The sequence below is a fragment of the Myotis lucifugus genome, unplaced genomic scaffold (genome assembly GCF_000147115.1).
Source record: "Myotis lucifugus unplaced genomic scaffold, Myoluc2.0 scaffold_112, whole genome shotgun sequence".
Taxonomy (NCBI): Eukaryota; Metazoa; Chordata; class Mammalia; order Chiroptera; family Vespertilionidae; genus Myotis; species Myotis lucifugus.
In genome coordinates, this window is record NW_005871160.1 from 1,440,030 (window position 1) to 1,454,500 (window position 14,471).

Here is a 14,471-nt window from a genome sequence, read left to right on the forward strand (position 1 = left end):
GTGCGGACGGGAGGGGCGGGCTGGGAGCGCGCGGGCCGGACCCGGACGCGGGCTGGAGGGGGCGGAGACCGCAGGCGGGTCTGTGGGCCAGGCTCCTGTGTGCACGAGTGTGCGCAGGTCTTATCGGTTTTCGGGGAAATTCCTTGCTGTCGGTGAAGGGACAGTTACTGGTTTCTGGGTGTGAGGCCTTAGAGACGAAGAAGAGGAGGAGACGGAAAACCACGCAAACTTGAGGTCCTGATCAGCTGGCGCCTCCTGCGACCGTTTCTAAACGGGTGTTCAGTCCAGTTGCTCCGTAGAATCACCTGGTCAGCGGTCGCCAACCTTTCCGACCTCACGGACCACCGGTTGGCGACCCCTGCTCCTGGAGAGAGTACACACACACACACACACACACACACACACCCCTCCCGGGCCCAGGCAGCACCCCAGGGCCAGTGAAGAGAGAATACGGGATGGGACCCAGTATTTATTAAAACTCTCGGTGTTACCAAGTTGCAGCCAAGGTGGAAGGGCCCGCCCCTGAAATCTCTGACATAGACAACTATCTTGATTCCTTATCCCATTTAAGCCTCACAAACGTATTACTAGTAGGAACCCCACCATGATAAACGTGGGCTGTGGGGCTCGTCCAGGACTTACCCCACAGCCTTTTGAGAATCAACTAAAGACTCTGGGCTACAGGAATGCACACGGGCACTGCAGAACCCACCTGATCTGATGCTTCCTTATACAGGACTCATTTAAATGTCAAAGCTCCCCCACTTAAAACTGGGCTAAGAGAAAGTGAGTGTTATCCTGTGATTCTGGAACTTAAAAATCTATGGTAGAAACCACCTACTTTTCACTTCTTTTACTGTTGGAAGGAGAGAGGTGGCACATCAACTTTCAACAAGCCCCATCTTCTTGCCCTCTATCTGGATCTAGCCTTGCGGGAATTAGGTGATAGAGCAGACTAATTCATGCAGCAACAAACATTCCAGGCACTATTTTATGCCAGACACTGTTCTTAAGTGTCTTCACCTTTTAAAAAAATTTTTTGATTGCTTTTTAGAGAGAAGGGAAAGGAGAGGAGCATCGATTTGTTGTTCCATGTTTTGATGCATTCATTGGCTGGTGCTTGTATGTGCTCTAGACCAGGATGGAACCACAACCTTAGCATATTGGGTGGAAGCTCTAACCAATTGAGCTACTCAATACTGATCCTGCTCCCTCTCAGAGATGGACTTTTTTCCTTGCCAAACAATTTACTTAGCCTGTTTCCCACTTCTAAGGTGAGAATGGACTTGCCTTTGTTATTCATGAAATGCATTCTCAGGTATTAATGTTCTGGGGTGGCAAGAACGGATAATTTGGATGATGGGGGTCCAATATCTATCTTCTTAACATTCCTATGGAAACTGAATGCCCATTTTCCTGAAACTTATCCTGAATATGAACCCTCATAAAACGCATGAGAAGAACTAGTAGAGGGATGCACTCAGTGCTACGGGACATAGGAGAGTAGGAAACTACCTGCACATTATGAAGCCTTCACACAAGAGTGCGTTTCCCAGAAGGCATTACGGCACAGGAAACGGCACAGCATGGGTGTGGAGTTCAGGATGTGGCCAGGAAACAGCAAATAATTGTATGTGGCCATAGTAGTGCCTTGTGTGTACTGATGGGAGTAGGGGGCAGGGGTTATTACTGGAAATTATCCAAAGTAGCCAAGGACAAGAGCTATATTAAGTGTTCCCAGCCTTTTCTTTTTCCCATTGCCCCATAAAGGAGATTTTGGCTTTAGCCACTCCATTTCCTTGCCTTTCCCATTCTCTAATGAAAACATTGGTTGCAAATTGGTTTATTTGTACTTCTGTGGCACAGAATCAACGGGGAAAGCCCAAGGATCGGTTATCAGTGCTTTTTTAAGGAGGCAATGGCAGGAGATGTTAAAGTGTGGAGGGGGGAGGAAGGAAGGAAACGTAAGAGAAAATACACTTTAAGAATTTCCATGCTCTTCATATCCTCTTACTAGTGCTTGAGGAAAAAATGCAAGAACTAGCTTTTTTGAAATAACTTTTTGGTAGCTAGGCTGTTTCTTTGATCACTACATCGCTTGGGCTGGCTCATGCTGATGGCATCTTTCCAGGTGTTATAATATGTGGGGTGAAATTTTGAAGGGCCAGGCAGATCCCAACACGTTCACTGGGGAAGGGGGATGTATTTTGACAGCACTGGTTCTTTGCTTATTCAGGATCTTAATTCTGTGACAAGGGTCATGCTGCATTACAGAGAGGTGAAAAGGTGGCAGGAACATAAGCTGGGTGTGGGGAGGAGATCCCAGAGACATTTCTGAGGTAGAAGAACAAGCACTGATTATTGATTAGATTGGGGGAATGAAAGTCAAGACAGGTTGGGATATTTGGGTGCACAGATTCAGGGAACAGAAACTGGTCGTTGTTGGGTTAGGGGTGCGGGTATGAGGGGAAGGAGGAGAAAGTGGACCAGAGCAAAAGAGTTCAGTGAAGACTACAACAGGTGGAGGCGTGGTGTGAAAGTCTGTAGTGGCCAATGGCAGCTGGAAAGGCAGGTTGGAAGGGGAAAGGTCAAGGCCTGAGCAAGATGTGGGAATCACTGAGCATAGGGATGGAAGATGGAATTGTGTGGGGTGGGACTAATGTAGGCCATGTGAAAGCTGTTACTTTGAGAGGTCTATTTTGAAGTCGTAAAATAAGCAAATTGACAAAACTTGCTGGAAAGAGAAATAAATGTAGGTTAGTGTTAGAATCTCTCTGTCCTACTACGGTTTCATTCATTAGGCAATAAAAAAAAAAAAAAAAAAAAACCCTGACTCAAAGTGGCACAAGTAATAATGAGAATGTATTGGTACAAATAAATAGCAAGTCCAGCAATAGGGCCAACCGGCTTCAGGCCAGGCTAGATCCAGCAGTTCATACACCAGGGACCCAGCTGAGGGTGTGTGCCATAAGGCTGGTTCCCCCTGTGGTCCCTGGAAGACTGCTAACAGCACCTGGAGCTACATGCTTCTTCATTCAGAGGGAGAACAAACACCTCTTCACCAATCACAAGATTAAAGTCCTGGGCCTAGTGATTAGACCAACCCCTATCACGAGCTTAGCGGGAATCAATCACAAGTAAGGAGGATGGAATTATGCCCAATAAAAAGCCCTTCCCAAGAGCTGGAAAGGATGTCAGTCATCCTTCCCCCAAATCCCATGACAGGCATACAATGGGGAGGGTGGAAGATGCTGCCGTAACAACCAGTCAACAATGTTTAATATGACAGAACTACTCAAAGAGTAGCTTTAAGTATGAAGTGCATTTGGGAAATGTTCCATCCTGGCACAGGGAGTCTAAATGGTATCAATTCATGATATTCTGCTTGTCTCCCACAACCCTTTCAGTTGCTGTTCTGGAAAAGAAATTCAGAGACCTACTCATATGACTCCCACCTGTAAAAATAAGTTCTAATAAGAGCTATAGAACCAGTATTTGTATATATAGGAATTTACCCTAAGATAATAAGACTTATAAGTATGTGCATCATAGGGTCATTTACAGTAGTGAAAAAATGCAAACAACGTAGATGTCCAATCATAGGAGACTGTGGGGTTGTTTTTTTTTTTTTAAATACAATACATATTAAAGAACAACATGTTTATGAAAAAAGAGTATCACACAATAATATGCATTTACAATTTCATTGTTGTGGGAGAAATTTTAGAGCACCTGTCTGTATAACTACTTATACAAGAGTCTATCCCTGGAAGAACATACGCAGAAGCTGTGACAGTGCTGATTTCTGGGTGGGAGGATGAGAGTTGCTTTGCATTTTCTTAGATTTACCTGGCCCATCTATTGCAACGTTAACAGGCAGGAACCTTTGTTTCCTTTGCCCTCTAAGCATGTGGAATGCTTAGGCTGCTATTCTAGCTTTCTGTCACTCCTCACCTCCAATTTGCAAATGAAGAAGCTGGCCTATCTATTCAGGCTGAGACCACCAGATGCTACACTTCCAGTCTGCAGGGCTTTGCAGCAACTAAACAGTATGAAAATATCAACTGTCCCACTAATGGGATAAAACTCACCTCTCAGAGCTCTGAGATCTGCTTGCTTACTTTCCCTCAGTTTTGCTGAGTTAACATTTATACTGAATCGCCTGAAATCAAATAGTAGAGATCTTATCTTCACTTTATTGATTGCAATGCCCTTCTTAGTTGACCCTCAAGTAATTTAACCCATGCCCCAATGTTCTAATTAAAACTGTACCAAATCAGTGAAATTGGATTTTCCTTTGCATTTTGTGCAAGCGTTCCTTACCTATGCAGCTCTGAGCATATTAGCTTCTTACTCGTGTAGCAGTTAGGGTTCTGAGGCATAAAGCAGCATATTAAATGGCATTCCTAGTCACTCAATATGTATTTATGAGCAGCTACCAGTTGAAGGGTGAAGAATGTGTTAGCCTGGCCGTATGCTTCCCAAGGTTCTAGGGAGGAATAAAGAGATCACACATGCCACAGTCAGCTGTGTCTGACATCGCCATATGCACAGTACAAGTGATGCCCACAGGCCCCTGTCACCCATGAGCTAAAACTACAAGGGAAACAAGTACACAAAGTGTTCTAATACAAGGCATGAGCTAAGCACCTCAAAAAAAGCATAAATAGCCCTAGCCAGCTTGGCTCAGTGGATAGAGTGTCAGCCTATCCACTCATGCAAGACTTCCTAGAAGTTTGTCTCAAATTTCTCCCAAGACCTAGTAACTGTGTCTCTTTTTATTGTTAAGGATCAGTCCTATTTTTCATCTAATTTCTTTACATCACTGTGAATGTAAACTGCAAAATCTCTGGGAGGTAGATTCTCATGTTTATGTCTGAAGTCAACCACTTTTACCAACTTTCCAAAGTATGAGACTATTACTTTAGATACCCAAGAATCAATGTCCTCAACTGTAAAAAGTGGATATTAATAATATCTATCTTGAAGGGAAATAAATATGTAAATATATAAATAAAAATAAATAGTGAATAACCTGGCCAAGGACATAATGCCAGGAAGTGTTAGTCAAAAAAGGAATAAGGAGATTGAATCACCAAACTATTCTGCCTTCTGCACTCCTTATATAAAGAGAGAAACTTACTGCTTAGGTTAAAAGACGAGATGATGGAGCAAGTCCTAATTCTAAATACCTCATTCATTCAACAAACATTTAGGTGCTTCTATTCCATCAAAGGACAATTGCAAAAAGTACTTAAAAATAAATATTTAATAATAATGTAACCATAATTATAATCTTTATATCTTTAGACTTCCTTTGTCAAAATTCTTTCCATCATTTTCAGATTCTGTCTGAAAAAAATTGTACTTCTCTTTACAAGTGGGGTTTAAGTCATTGTACAATATGTTAACATTAATTTAAAACATTTATCTTAACATATTCTTATGTAATGTAGTAAACAAAACCTCAGATTTTCATTTTCTTCTGATTCTGCAAAAGAATGCTGTACACATACTTTTCAGATAAAAGAGGCTAAAATAATATGATTGGAAGGGAGTTAAAGCGAGAAAAAAGACACCGAGAGACAGAGCTGGTAAACCAGCTAAGGATGGAACAACTTACCAGGTCTCCAGAGACACTGCTGCGGGTCTATAACCAGCAAATACCACCTGCCTATTACCTCGCTTAGAACGGTGCACACCTTTGAAAGTGACAGAATTTAAGTCCAGCATGGCACTTTCAGAAAATGGCATCAAAGGTTGGACTATAAATCTTTCTTATTCTCAAGTCACTGGACATTTAAGAGCAAAGATATTGATGGGCTCTTTCTCTCCTTTTCTTCTTCCTTGTAACAGATGTATGATTCATTGCTTGTCCTTTAGTGGTCTCCATTTTCATCTTATTACTTTTTCTCTGCTTCTGCTTTCTGACAGCTCTGAAAAACAAGGTGCTAAATTATTTTGTGGAATGAGCACAGTGAATAATTAGATTGAAGTTTAATTAACTAGCTAACCAAATAAGAAAACAGACGGGAAAGAACTTACTGTATTATAAGCATAAATCCTCAGAATCCTACACCATAATAATGAGACAGAGGCCTGACCAAGCAAACTATTTGAAAAAATTTCCTTGAAAGATGGTTACTACAGATTTAGAACAATCTATTCAGGACAAACACACAACAAAGGTAAATAGTTAAGCCAATGAGTTGGGAGTTTTTTTGGCTGGGGTTTCTTTTTCATTTTTATATATGTTTTTACATCTGTACTGCTCAACTCAGCACTTCAATCTCCAAATCCCTGAATTACATTTTTCAGAAAAAGGACAGATAAATTCTGGCAGTTAGCAGAGGTGAAAAAATGAAATAGCACAACAGAAAAAACTGACAACACTTACAGAGGCTCATCTTTAAGTCCTACGGCTAATATCCTTGCCTTGGTAGGTATCTAAAAGTCCTGAAAAGTGCCATACAGGATGTCCACATTTGCGGTCTCCGTCTTCTCAAAGACTAGCTTCAAAATGAACAAGTTGGAACTCACCCTCTAAAAACACTAAACCACACCAGAAAAAAACAGATCCTTTGTTTCTGGTACTCTCTGAACTAACTTACAGGCAATCTATAGCTGAGAAAGATTGCCTCTGTTCGTTCTCTTTTTCCAAGCTAGCAGAATCATGCCATTAATCATATCACGAACCACGGAGGAGCTGGGGCTGCCAGCCCTGGCAGACTGGAACCTTCCCATGGCTACGCAGCAACATCAACTGTTAGATTCACCCTCCTAAACTACAACAAACCCCAGGGAGAAGCTTATTCTTGATCTTCCCAGGACCAAAACCCACGAAAGAAACTTCATGAACTATATATAATTCCCCAATGAACCAAATTCAGGCCTCACTTTTTGTTCATTCAGCATATATGCGAAGTGTTAGGAATACAAAAATGAGTGGGCATAATCTTTGACTTAAAGAAGCTGAGAGAATGAGACAAAGCAGACATCACCCTTCCCTTTCTTTCCCAACTTTTTAGGGGGAGAAATTGAGGCTATGACAGCCGTGGGCAAACTACGGCCCGCGGGCCAGATCTGGCCAGTTTGAAATGAATAAAACTAAAAAAAAAAAGACCGTACCCTTTTATGTAATGATGTTTACTTTGAATTTATATTAGTTCACACAAACACTCCATCCATGCTTTTGTTCCGGCCCTCCGGTCCAGTTTAAGAACCCATTGTGGCCCTCGAGTCAAAAAGTTTGCCCACCCCTGGGCTATGAAATCATCCAGTGAGGAAGTGGCAGAATGAGCTTGATTCTAGAACCTGTGCTCTTAATTACCTTAACACAGCATACTCTACTATAAATTATTTAGGTGTGCAAAAGGCTAAGCATATAGTAATCACTAAATAAATATTAGCTATTATCACTAGCTCCATGACTATTATTCTTGGAATTTTGCTTGACAACTAAGTTTTTCCATATTTATAGATTTTGCACTATGGACTGGGGTATCCTACCAGATTATAAAGCAAATAAAACAATCATTTTTTTTTACTGTTTTGTGCATGTTATATAAATCTCCTTTCCCTCCAGCCATTTTTTAAAAAGTAGGATGATGTCCTGATAAGTGATGATTTTGCAAATTTAATGAAGTATAACCTCTTAATGGCAAAGTCAATGAAGCTATGCATGCCTGTATGTAAAATTTAAACAAATTTTCTTTGGCTGATCCTCCTATAAGAAGAACCAGATTTCACTAGAGAATACAGTACACAAGAACAGAAAGAAAACATTCACTTGTAATAAGAATAAATAAAACTTTCCAGAGATAATTTTTTTCAACAGTGATGAAGTGATTAAGCATAAATCAATTAATTATCTTATTTTTCCTTAAAATTAAATTGACCTAGTATTTGTCCTCTAAATTATAGGTATTTATATAACTGATAAAGCGAGCTTTAACCACAAGAGGGAGCCAGCATCATTCTAATTCACAACCAAAGGAAAATTAGTACTAAGGGAAAGCCAATTAATTTGAGCAGCTATAAAATATGTAAGATGAAAAGATATTTTATGCCATTTATGCTAAAAAGGCTATTAAAATTATTTTTTCTATTGCAAAAAAAGGTTTGCATTTTCAATTTCATTATAAAAATTTTTTAAAGCAATACCTTAAGATAACTGTTAACAAGAGTTCAGTTAGCAGTTTTCTCTGAGAAAAGTACTACATCCTAAGGGATTTTCTCTTTGAATTAAACTTGATAAAATGCAATACTAGAAGATACAAGATGGTTTCTCTCAATGGAAACAATGTATTACTACCAAATAGACTAGCCAGGGCTATTTTAGAACCAATGAAGAGCCTGCAATATAGTACCAAAATGCAAATTCAGTTTCCATGGATCCTAAGATCACAGAATCAAAGGCTGAGCATGTTACTAACTCCTGTTTGTAACCAGAATTACACTGTAAATAGTGCAACAATCCCAGACCAATAGTTCATTAGGTTGTATTCTATTTTGTAAGGTTCCTAAGAAAAAATATTTTGTAAAATTCTTCAGTACACCTATTTAACTAATTTAAAAAATACCACAGCCCTGGCCAGTGTGACTCGGTTGGAGCATTGTCCCATGTACCGAAAGTTGAGGATTTGATTTGGAGTCAGGTCACAAACCCAGATTGCAGTTTAATCACAGTTGGGGCACGTACGGGAGCCAACCAATAGATATTTTTGCCTCTCCCTCTCTCCTCCTCTCTCTAGAATCAATGAAAAGCATATCCACTTAGTGGAAATGATTATTTAAAGTAAATTTGGTAAAGATAAAAAAGGCAGTTTAAATAGTAGGCAGAATTCAAATGGCTGGAAAGTAATGGAACAAAATAATTTCCAATGACAAATCAATAAATAAAACTCTAATCTATATATAAAAAAGGCTAATATGCTGTGTCCTTCCGACCATCCAACCAGTCGCTATGACGTGCACTGACCACCAGGGGGCAGACGCTCAACACAGGAGCTGCCGTGATGCACACTGGCCATTTACAAAGAAATGGCACCATGGACCTGGCCTCAACAAAGCAACACTCAGCTTCCCCCAAGTGGGACACAGGCCCTGCCAGCACACCAGAGTGACACCCTACCAAATCGCAGCCGATGCTGCCGAGACCCCATGGCGCAAAATTCGGCCCACAACCCAGCCCAGCCAGGAAATGGTGGCTGTGAGCGCCAGGTAATGACCTCACGTAGCAACGCCTGGCTTCCTCTTCCTAGAGACTAGCCTCCTTGCAGTTTCTTCAGCCCAGGTACACAACTTGCTTTATAGCCAGGAGCAAACATTTTATACTTTAACCAAATGTCTGTGAAGCCTTTTCCCGTGCCTCATCTCATTTGATCCTCACTGAAGTCCTGAAGTAGGTAGATAGGAGACTCAATAGAATCCTATTTTCTTTTCGTTAGCCAGAAAACCAAGATTTAGAAAGCTTAGAAACTTGACCCGACTGAAAAGAAGAAATGGTGGACCTTGAAAATGACATCAGGTTTTCTCACTGCGTAGAATATAGTCAAACACTGCTGCAGTTAAATATTTTACCCTTTGTTCTCCCTGTGTTATCTACAATAATCTGCTTTGTGTTGATATTTACTGCTTGTTGCTGACAATTACCTGAAAGAGAAGTTGGGGTGCTTCATTGGGCTGGAAAAAGTTTAGCTAAATCAGAACGCAGGTCTAATTAAGCAAGTTTATTCTATTTATTTAAAAGGCTAAGTTGACTCGTGCATGCGCAATACATGTAAAGCTCTCGCTGGTGCCAATCACACGCATGTGTTCCGATCTGTCATTGTCGATCGTGCATTTGGTTGACACTTCTATTATAGAGAAAGGGCAAAGAGTGATATTAAAATATTTCTTCTAATTAATTTCCTTTCAATGTGCATGAATCCGTGTACCGGGCCACTAGTATAATCATAGGTACCAAAGAACTGGATACTTCTATTACTAATTGATAACTTTTTTCTTTTTTTAATCCTTGCTCAAGGACATGATTTTATTGATTTTATTTTATTATTATTTTTTACAATATATTTTTATTGATTTCAGAGAGGAAGGGAGAGGGAGAGTTAGAAACATCATTGATGAGAGAGAATCATTGATTGGCTGCCTCCTGCACGCCCCACATGGGATCCAGCCCATAACCCAGGCATGTGCCCTGACCAGGAACTGAATCATGACTTCCTGGTTCATAGGTAGACACGCAACCATTGAGCAACGCCAGCTGGGCTATTTTTATTGATTTTAGAGAGAGAGGAAGGAATAGAGAGAGGGAAACATTGATGTGAGAGAGAAACATCGATCAGTTGCCTCCTGCACGTGCCCCGAATGGGGATGGAACCTGCAACCTAGGTATGTGCCCTCACTGGAAATTGAATCTGCAGTCTTTTGGTATATGGGATGATGCTTTAACAAACTGAGCTACACAGCCAGGGCAATAGATTTTTTTTTAATTACAAGTCATCTGATAGCTCAAACTTTGATCCTGATCTCAATTTTTGTGTAATGTTAAACGTGGCTATCTGATCTTCATATCAATAAAACAAGAGGACTCAATACCTATCATCCCTTTTAGTTTAAAAAAAAGTATAATCATTCAAGTTAGCCCAGTTGAAATAGCAATAGTTTTTCTAAGTATACCATTGTCATTGGTATGACTTTGCTCTGCGTTATAACCAACACCAAATATTGGTGAGAGAAGGGAAATTATTAACAGAAAAAAGGTAAAAATTAAACTTTAAATATTTAAATATAAAATATGTCTAAATATTTTTTTTGAAGTCTCATCTACTTTAAAGAAATAACTTCATCTTCCAGTGTGTCCACTGTGGAATCATACATTTCACTGCATCTGAGATTCTGCTCCAGCCTTACCCACTACCATGTGTCTACAGCCAATCTGTCCTGACTTAAACAGCAGATCCTTCAATAAAGCCTGAACTCTTGCCCCACAAATTATAATTTCACACTAACCACAGGAGATATAAAGTTAGTCACTTTCTACCTTATATTCTGGTTATTTTCATATCTTACCTATAAATTTCTAAGCTCTTGGACTCATCTTCATATCCTCCTTCCCCAATCCATGCAAACAATACAACAATTACTTTAGCACTTTTGAATCTTCCAATTATTGCACACTTTTGTGGATTACTCGGTATAAGTCACACAATGAAATTTTTCTTCTAGTAAACAAAAGAATTCAACTAACTTGCTAACTCTTGTAGCTGCAGAGATGTTAGGACAAGTACTACGTTTGTGATCTAATTCACCGCAAATGAAGCAGCCGTCTCTAGGGCCCTCGCAAGAATGACCGGGAAGAGCACAGTGATTGCAAATGCTACAGTGGATCCAGGCTGTAAAATAAAAATTGAGTTTTAGAAGAGGTTCATTTAAGGTAATTTTTCATTTGATTAACCTTTATGATAGGGAAGCATGAATAATGTTTACTTCAATTACTGTCACAGGTTTGCATAGCTGGTTATAATTTCACTAAAGAGCCCAAAGTTAAGAGGCTGGAATTCCTTGTAAATCAGCTAACTTCTGTCTGAGACATAGCAACGAATTTAGTCCTTCTCTAGCGAGCCATGTGATCTTAGGGCCACTGACACACGGGGGCTGGCTGCGTGACACAAAGCCCTATTAAAACAAGCCAAATCCAATGGCACACAGAAAGAGGTTAGTAGTTATGGCTTTCTATGAAGTAGAGAACATACACTTTGGTAATTATAAAAATTAAAAAGCAAGTAAATTAATACAGGTCTCTATAGTGATTTTTTCTTTTATAAATGCAGTTACATACAAATCCTATCTAGATGAAGAAAAACTCAACTGTTTTCACAGGATTTCAAACACTAAGTCTAAATACTTACAAGGCTTTACACACTTTTTGCAGAGAAAGCAATGGTTCCATTTCCTGCCATCCTACAAAAACAAATTTAAAATTATATTTAATTTGTCATTAAAAATCAAGTCCCACAATTAAAAATTAAAATGTCTTATTAAAATCTGCGTAAATTATTAATTCCTATTTCTCACTTTCCTAAGCTTCAAAATTACATACTTTGATTTTAACATATGCATATCTCCACTCTACTCAATGTCTCGTTGATGTGCCCCAATTTCCTTAACTCTACAACTGGGGGATTTCTCTAAATGATCTTGAAAGTCCACTCCAGATCAAGCAACCCCATCTGCAGAAGGAAGGACGCAATGAAAATTTCAAGAGAATTAATGATTCATAATTTTTATGTGTCGAACTGGCATAATCCTTAATAAAATTCGTATCTGAGAACTATATAATTTAGAAAGATAGAGATGATAGATTACTATTTGGGTGATTTTAAAACTGAAATAAAACATACCTAGAAAAGTGCATAAGGCACGAATGTCCAGTTTAATGATAATATAAAGTAACCACTTATGAACCCGACAGGTCAGGAAACAGAACGCCATCAGCCTCCTGGACACTTCCCCACGTGCCCCTTGCCAGCCCAGCTTCCGCCTTCCCTAGAGTAGTGACACCACGTCTGGCTTTTGTGATGGTCACTTCCTTGCTTTTGTTTGTTTACCACTATGTGTGCGTCTCTATAATAAAGTTTTATTTTCCACATTTTGCACTTTTACGCTCTGGGCATCATTTTTTAAGATGAAGAATACAGGTAACTTCTAAAAGAATTGAAAATATATGGCATCAGGTATGTTAACAAAATTAAAAACTAGTATAACCAGTAATAAAATTATAAAGTTATGAAAAATGTACTTTGTATTAGTTATAAATATATACCCTCTTTCCTTTGAAGAATACTATGTGCTTATCGGCCAAACTAAACTTCACATGTTTTTTCTGAGTAGATTTACCTATAATAATAAAAGCGTAATACGTTAATTAGACCAAACGACCTTCTGGATGAAGCCTGTGTTGTGAGGGAAGCCCGGGTCCCAGGTGCCAGAGGGAAGCTGGTGCCAGGAGTCAGGGGAAGGAAGGCCTACTCTTGCACGAATTTCATGCATCGGGCCTCTAGTTTAAAATAACAGAGCAACTCAAGGGTGATTCCTAAAAAATAAAGAGGAAGTCTGTCCCATGGAGTCCTTCCTCCAGGACATGTTATTAATTATAACTTCACCAGAACAGTGATGGTATCTAATACTTCAATGCCATATTTGAAACAACGTAATTCTGTATGCTTAACAAAATTCAGTGCCTTATTTTAAACAGTAATAATTTTAGCAGCCATACAGTACCATATAAACTTCAAATAATTATTATGATGACAAAGTCAACTGTGTGACATGCTGTGGAGTTGGCTCCACTCCTGGCGACCCCATGAATGAGGGATGTCTACAATGTCCTGTCCTCAAAGCCCTGCTCATCTCCTAAGGACTCATGCCTATGGCTTACTTTAACTTTAAGGAAACCTTTGGGCCCTAACGGGTTTGGCTCAGTGGATAGAGCGTCGGCCTGCAGACTGAAGGGTCCCAGGTTCGATTCCGGTCAAGGGCATGTACCTTGGTTGCAGGCACATCCCCAGTTTGGGGTGTGCAGGAGGCAACTGATCGATGTTTCTCTCTCATCGATGTTTCTAACTCTCTATCCCTTTCCCTTCCTCTCTGTAGAAAATCAATAAAATATATTAAAAAAATAAAAACTATGTGCATTTCCTAGTGTCAATTTATAATTCATTCAATTATATAAAAGCCAGAACCCCAAATCTCTTTGAAATAAGCTTTTATCTCAGCCAATGGGAATGCAAGGGAAAACAAACTCAAGGCCAAAAGCATGCTGAACACCCCCATGTCTTTGTGTAACCAGACCCTAACTGCACCCTGCCCTTGCGTCATTAGCCCCCGGCCCTCACTCAACCAACCAGAATCGGCCAAATCATTGGTCCGAGCGAGCCCTCACCCCCCGACCCCAAGCCCTATAAAATCTTTGTTCTTCCAAGACTCTGGGCTCTCTCACGTCCAGTAATGGAGGCAGAGAGGGACCAAGCTAGCTTGAATAAAGGCTCTATGCTTTTGCATCGGACTCGGCACTCCCTGGTGGTGTCCTTTGGGGGATCTTGAAACCTGGGCACAACACCATGCACATATTATGATCATTCTAGCATCTATGCCTACTATGACCTCATGTCTACTTAGCCTGAACAATGACTCTCTTTGTAGCAATAGCTAAGAGATTTACAATGTTCTGGGCATTAGCTAAGTATTTTACATGTATTTTCTCAGTTATTCACTCAACCATATTGTTATTAGTTACTATTTAATACCTAGGTGGTTATTAACATAAGTAAAATAATGCTCCAAAATTGAATCAGAGCTAGTTAGTGATGGACATGACTTGAAATCAAAGCTACCTAATATTTATACACTATTCCAGTTTCCCAACTTCCTTTCTACTATACACTGCATGATTGCATATCAAAAAAAAA

The 14,471-nt window shown here is 39.8% G+C and overlaps 1 protein-coding gene across 1 annotated transcript in view; it reads right to left on the minus strand.

The window, feature by feature from the left end:
- Window positions 1-3,651: 3,651 nt before the first annotated feature.
- Window positions 3,652-14,471, minus strand: part of ZCCHC4 (zinc finger CCHC-type containing 4) — a 46,042-nt gene continuing 35,222 nt past the window's right edge. The window contains exons 10-12 of the mRNA XM_023757753.1: window positions 11,913-11,964; window positions 11,252-11,396; window positions 3,652-5,936 (exon numbers count right to left, since the gene is read on the minus strand). Of these exons, the coding sequence (XP_023613521.1) occupies window positions 5,801-5,936; window positions 11,252-11,396; window positions 11,913-11,964 (333 nt within the window). The 3' untranslated portion in view covers window positions 3,652-5,800. The remainder of the gene's footprint in view (window positions 5,937-11,251; window positions 11,397-11,912; window positions 11,965-14,471) is intronic.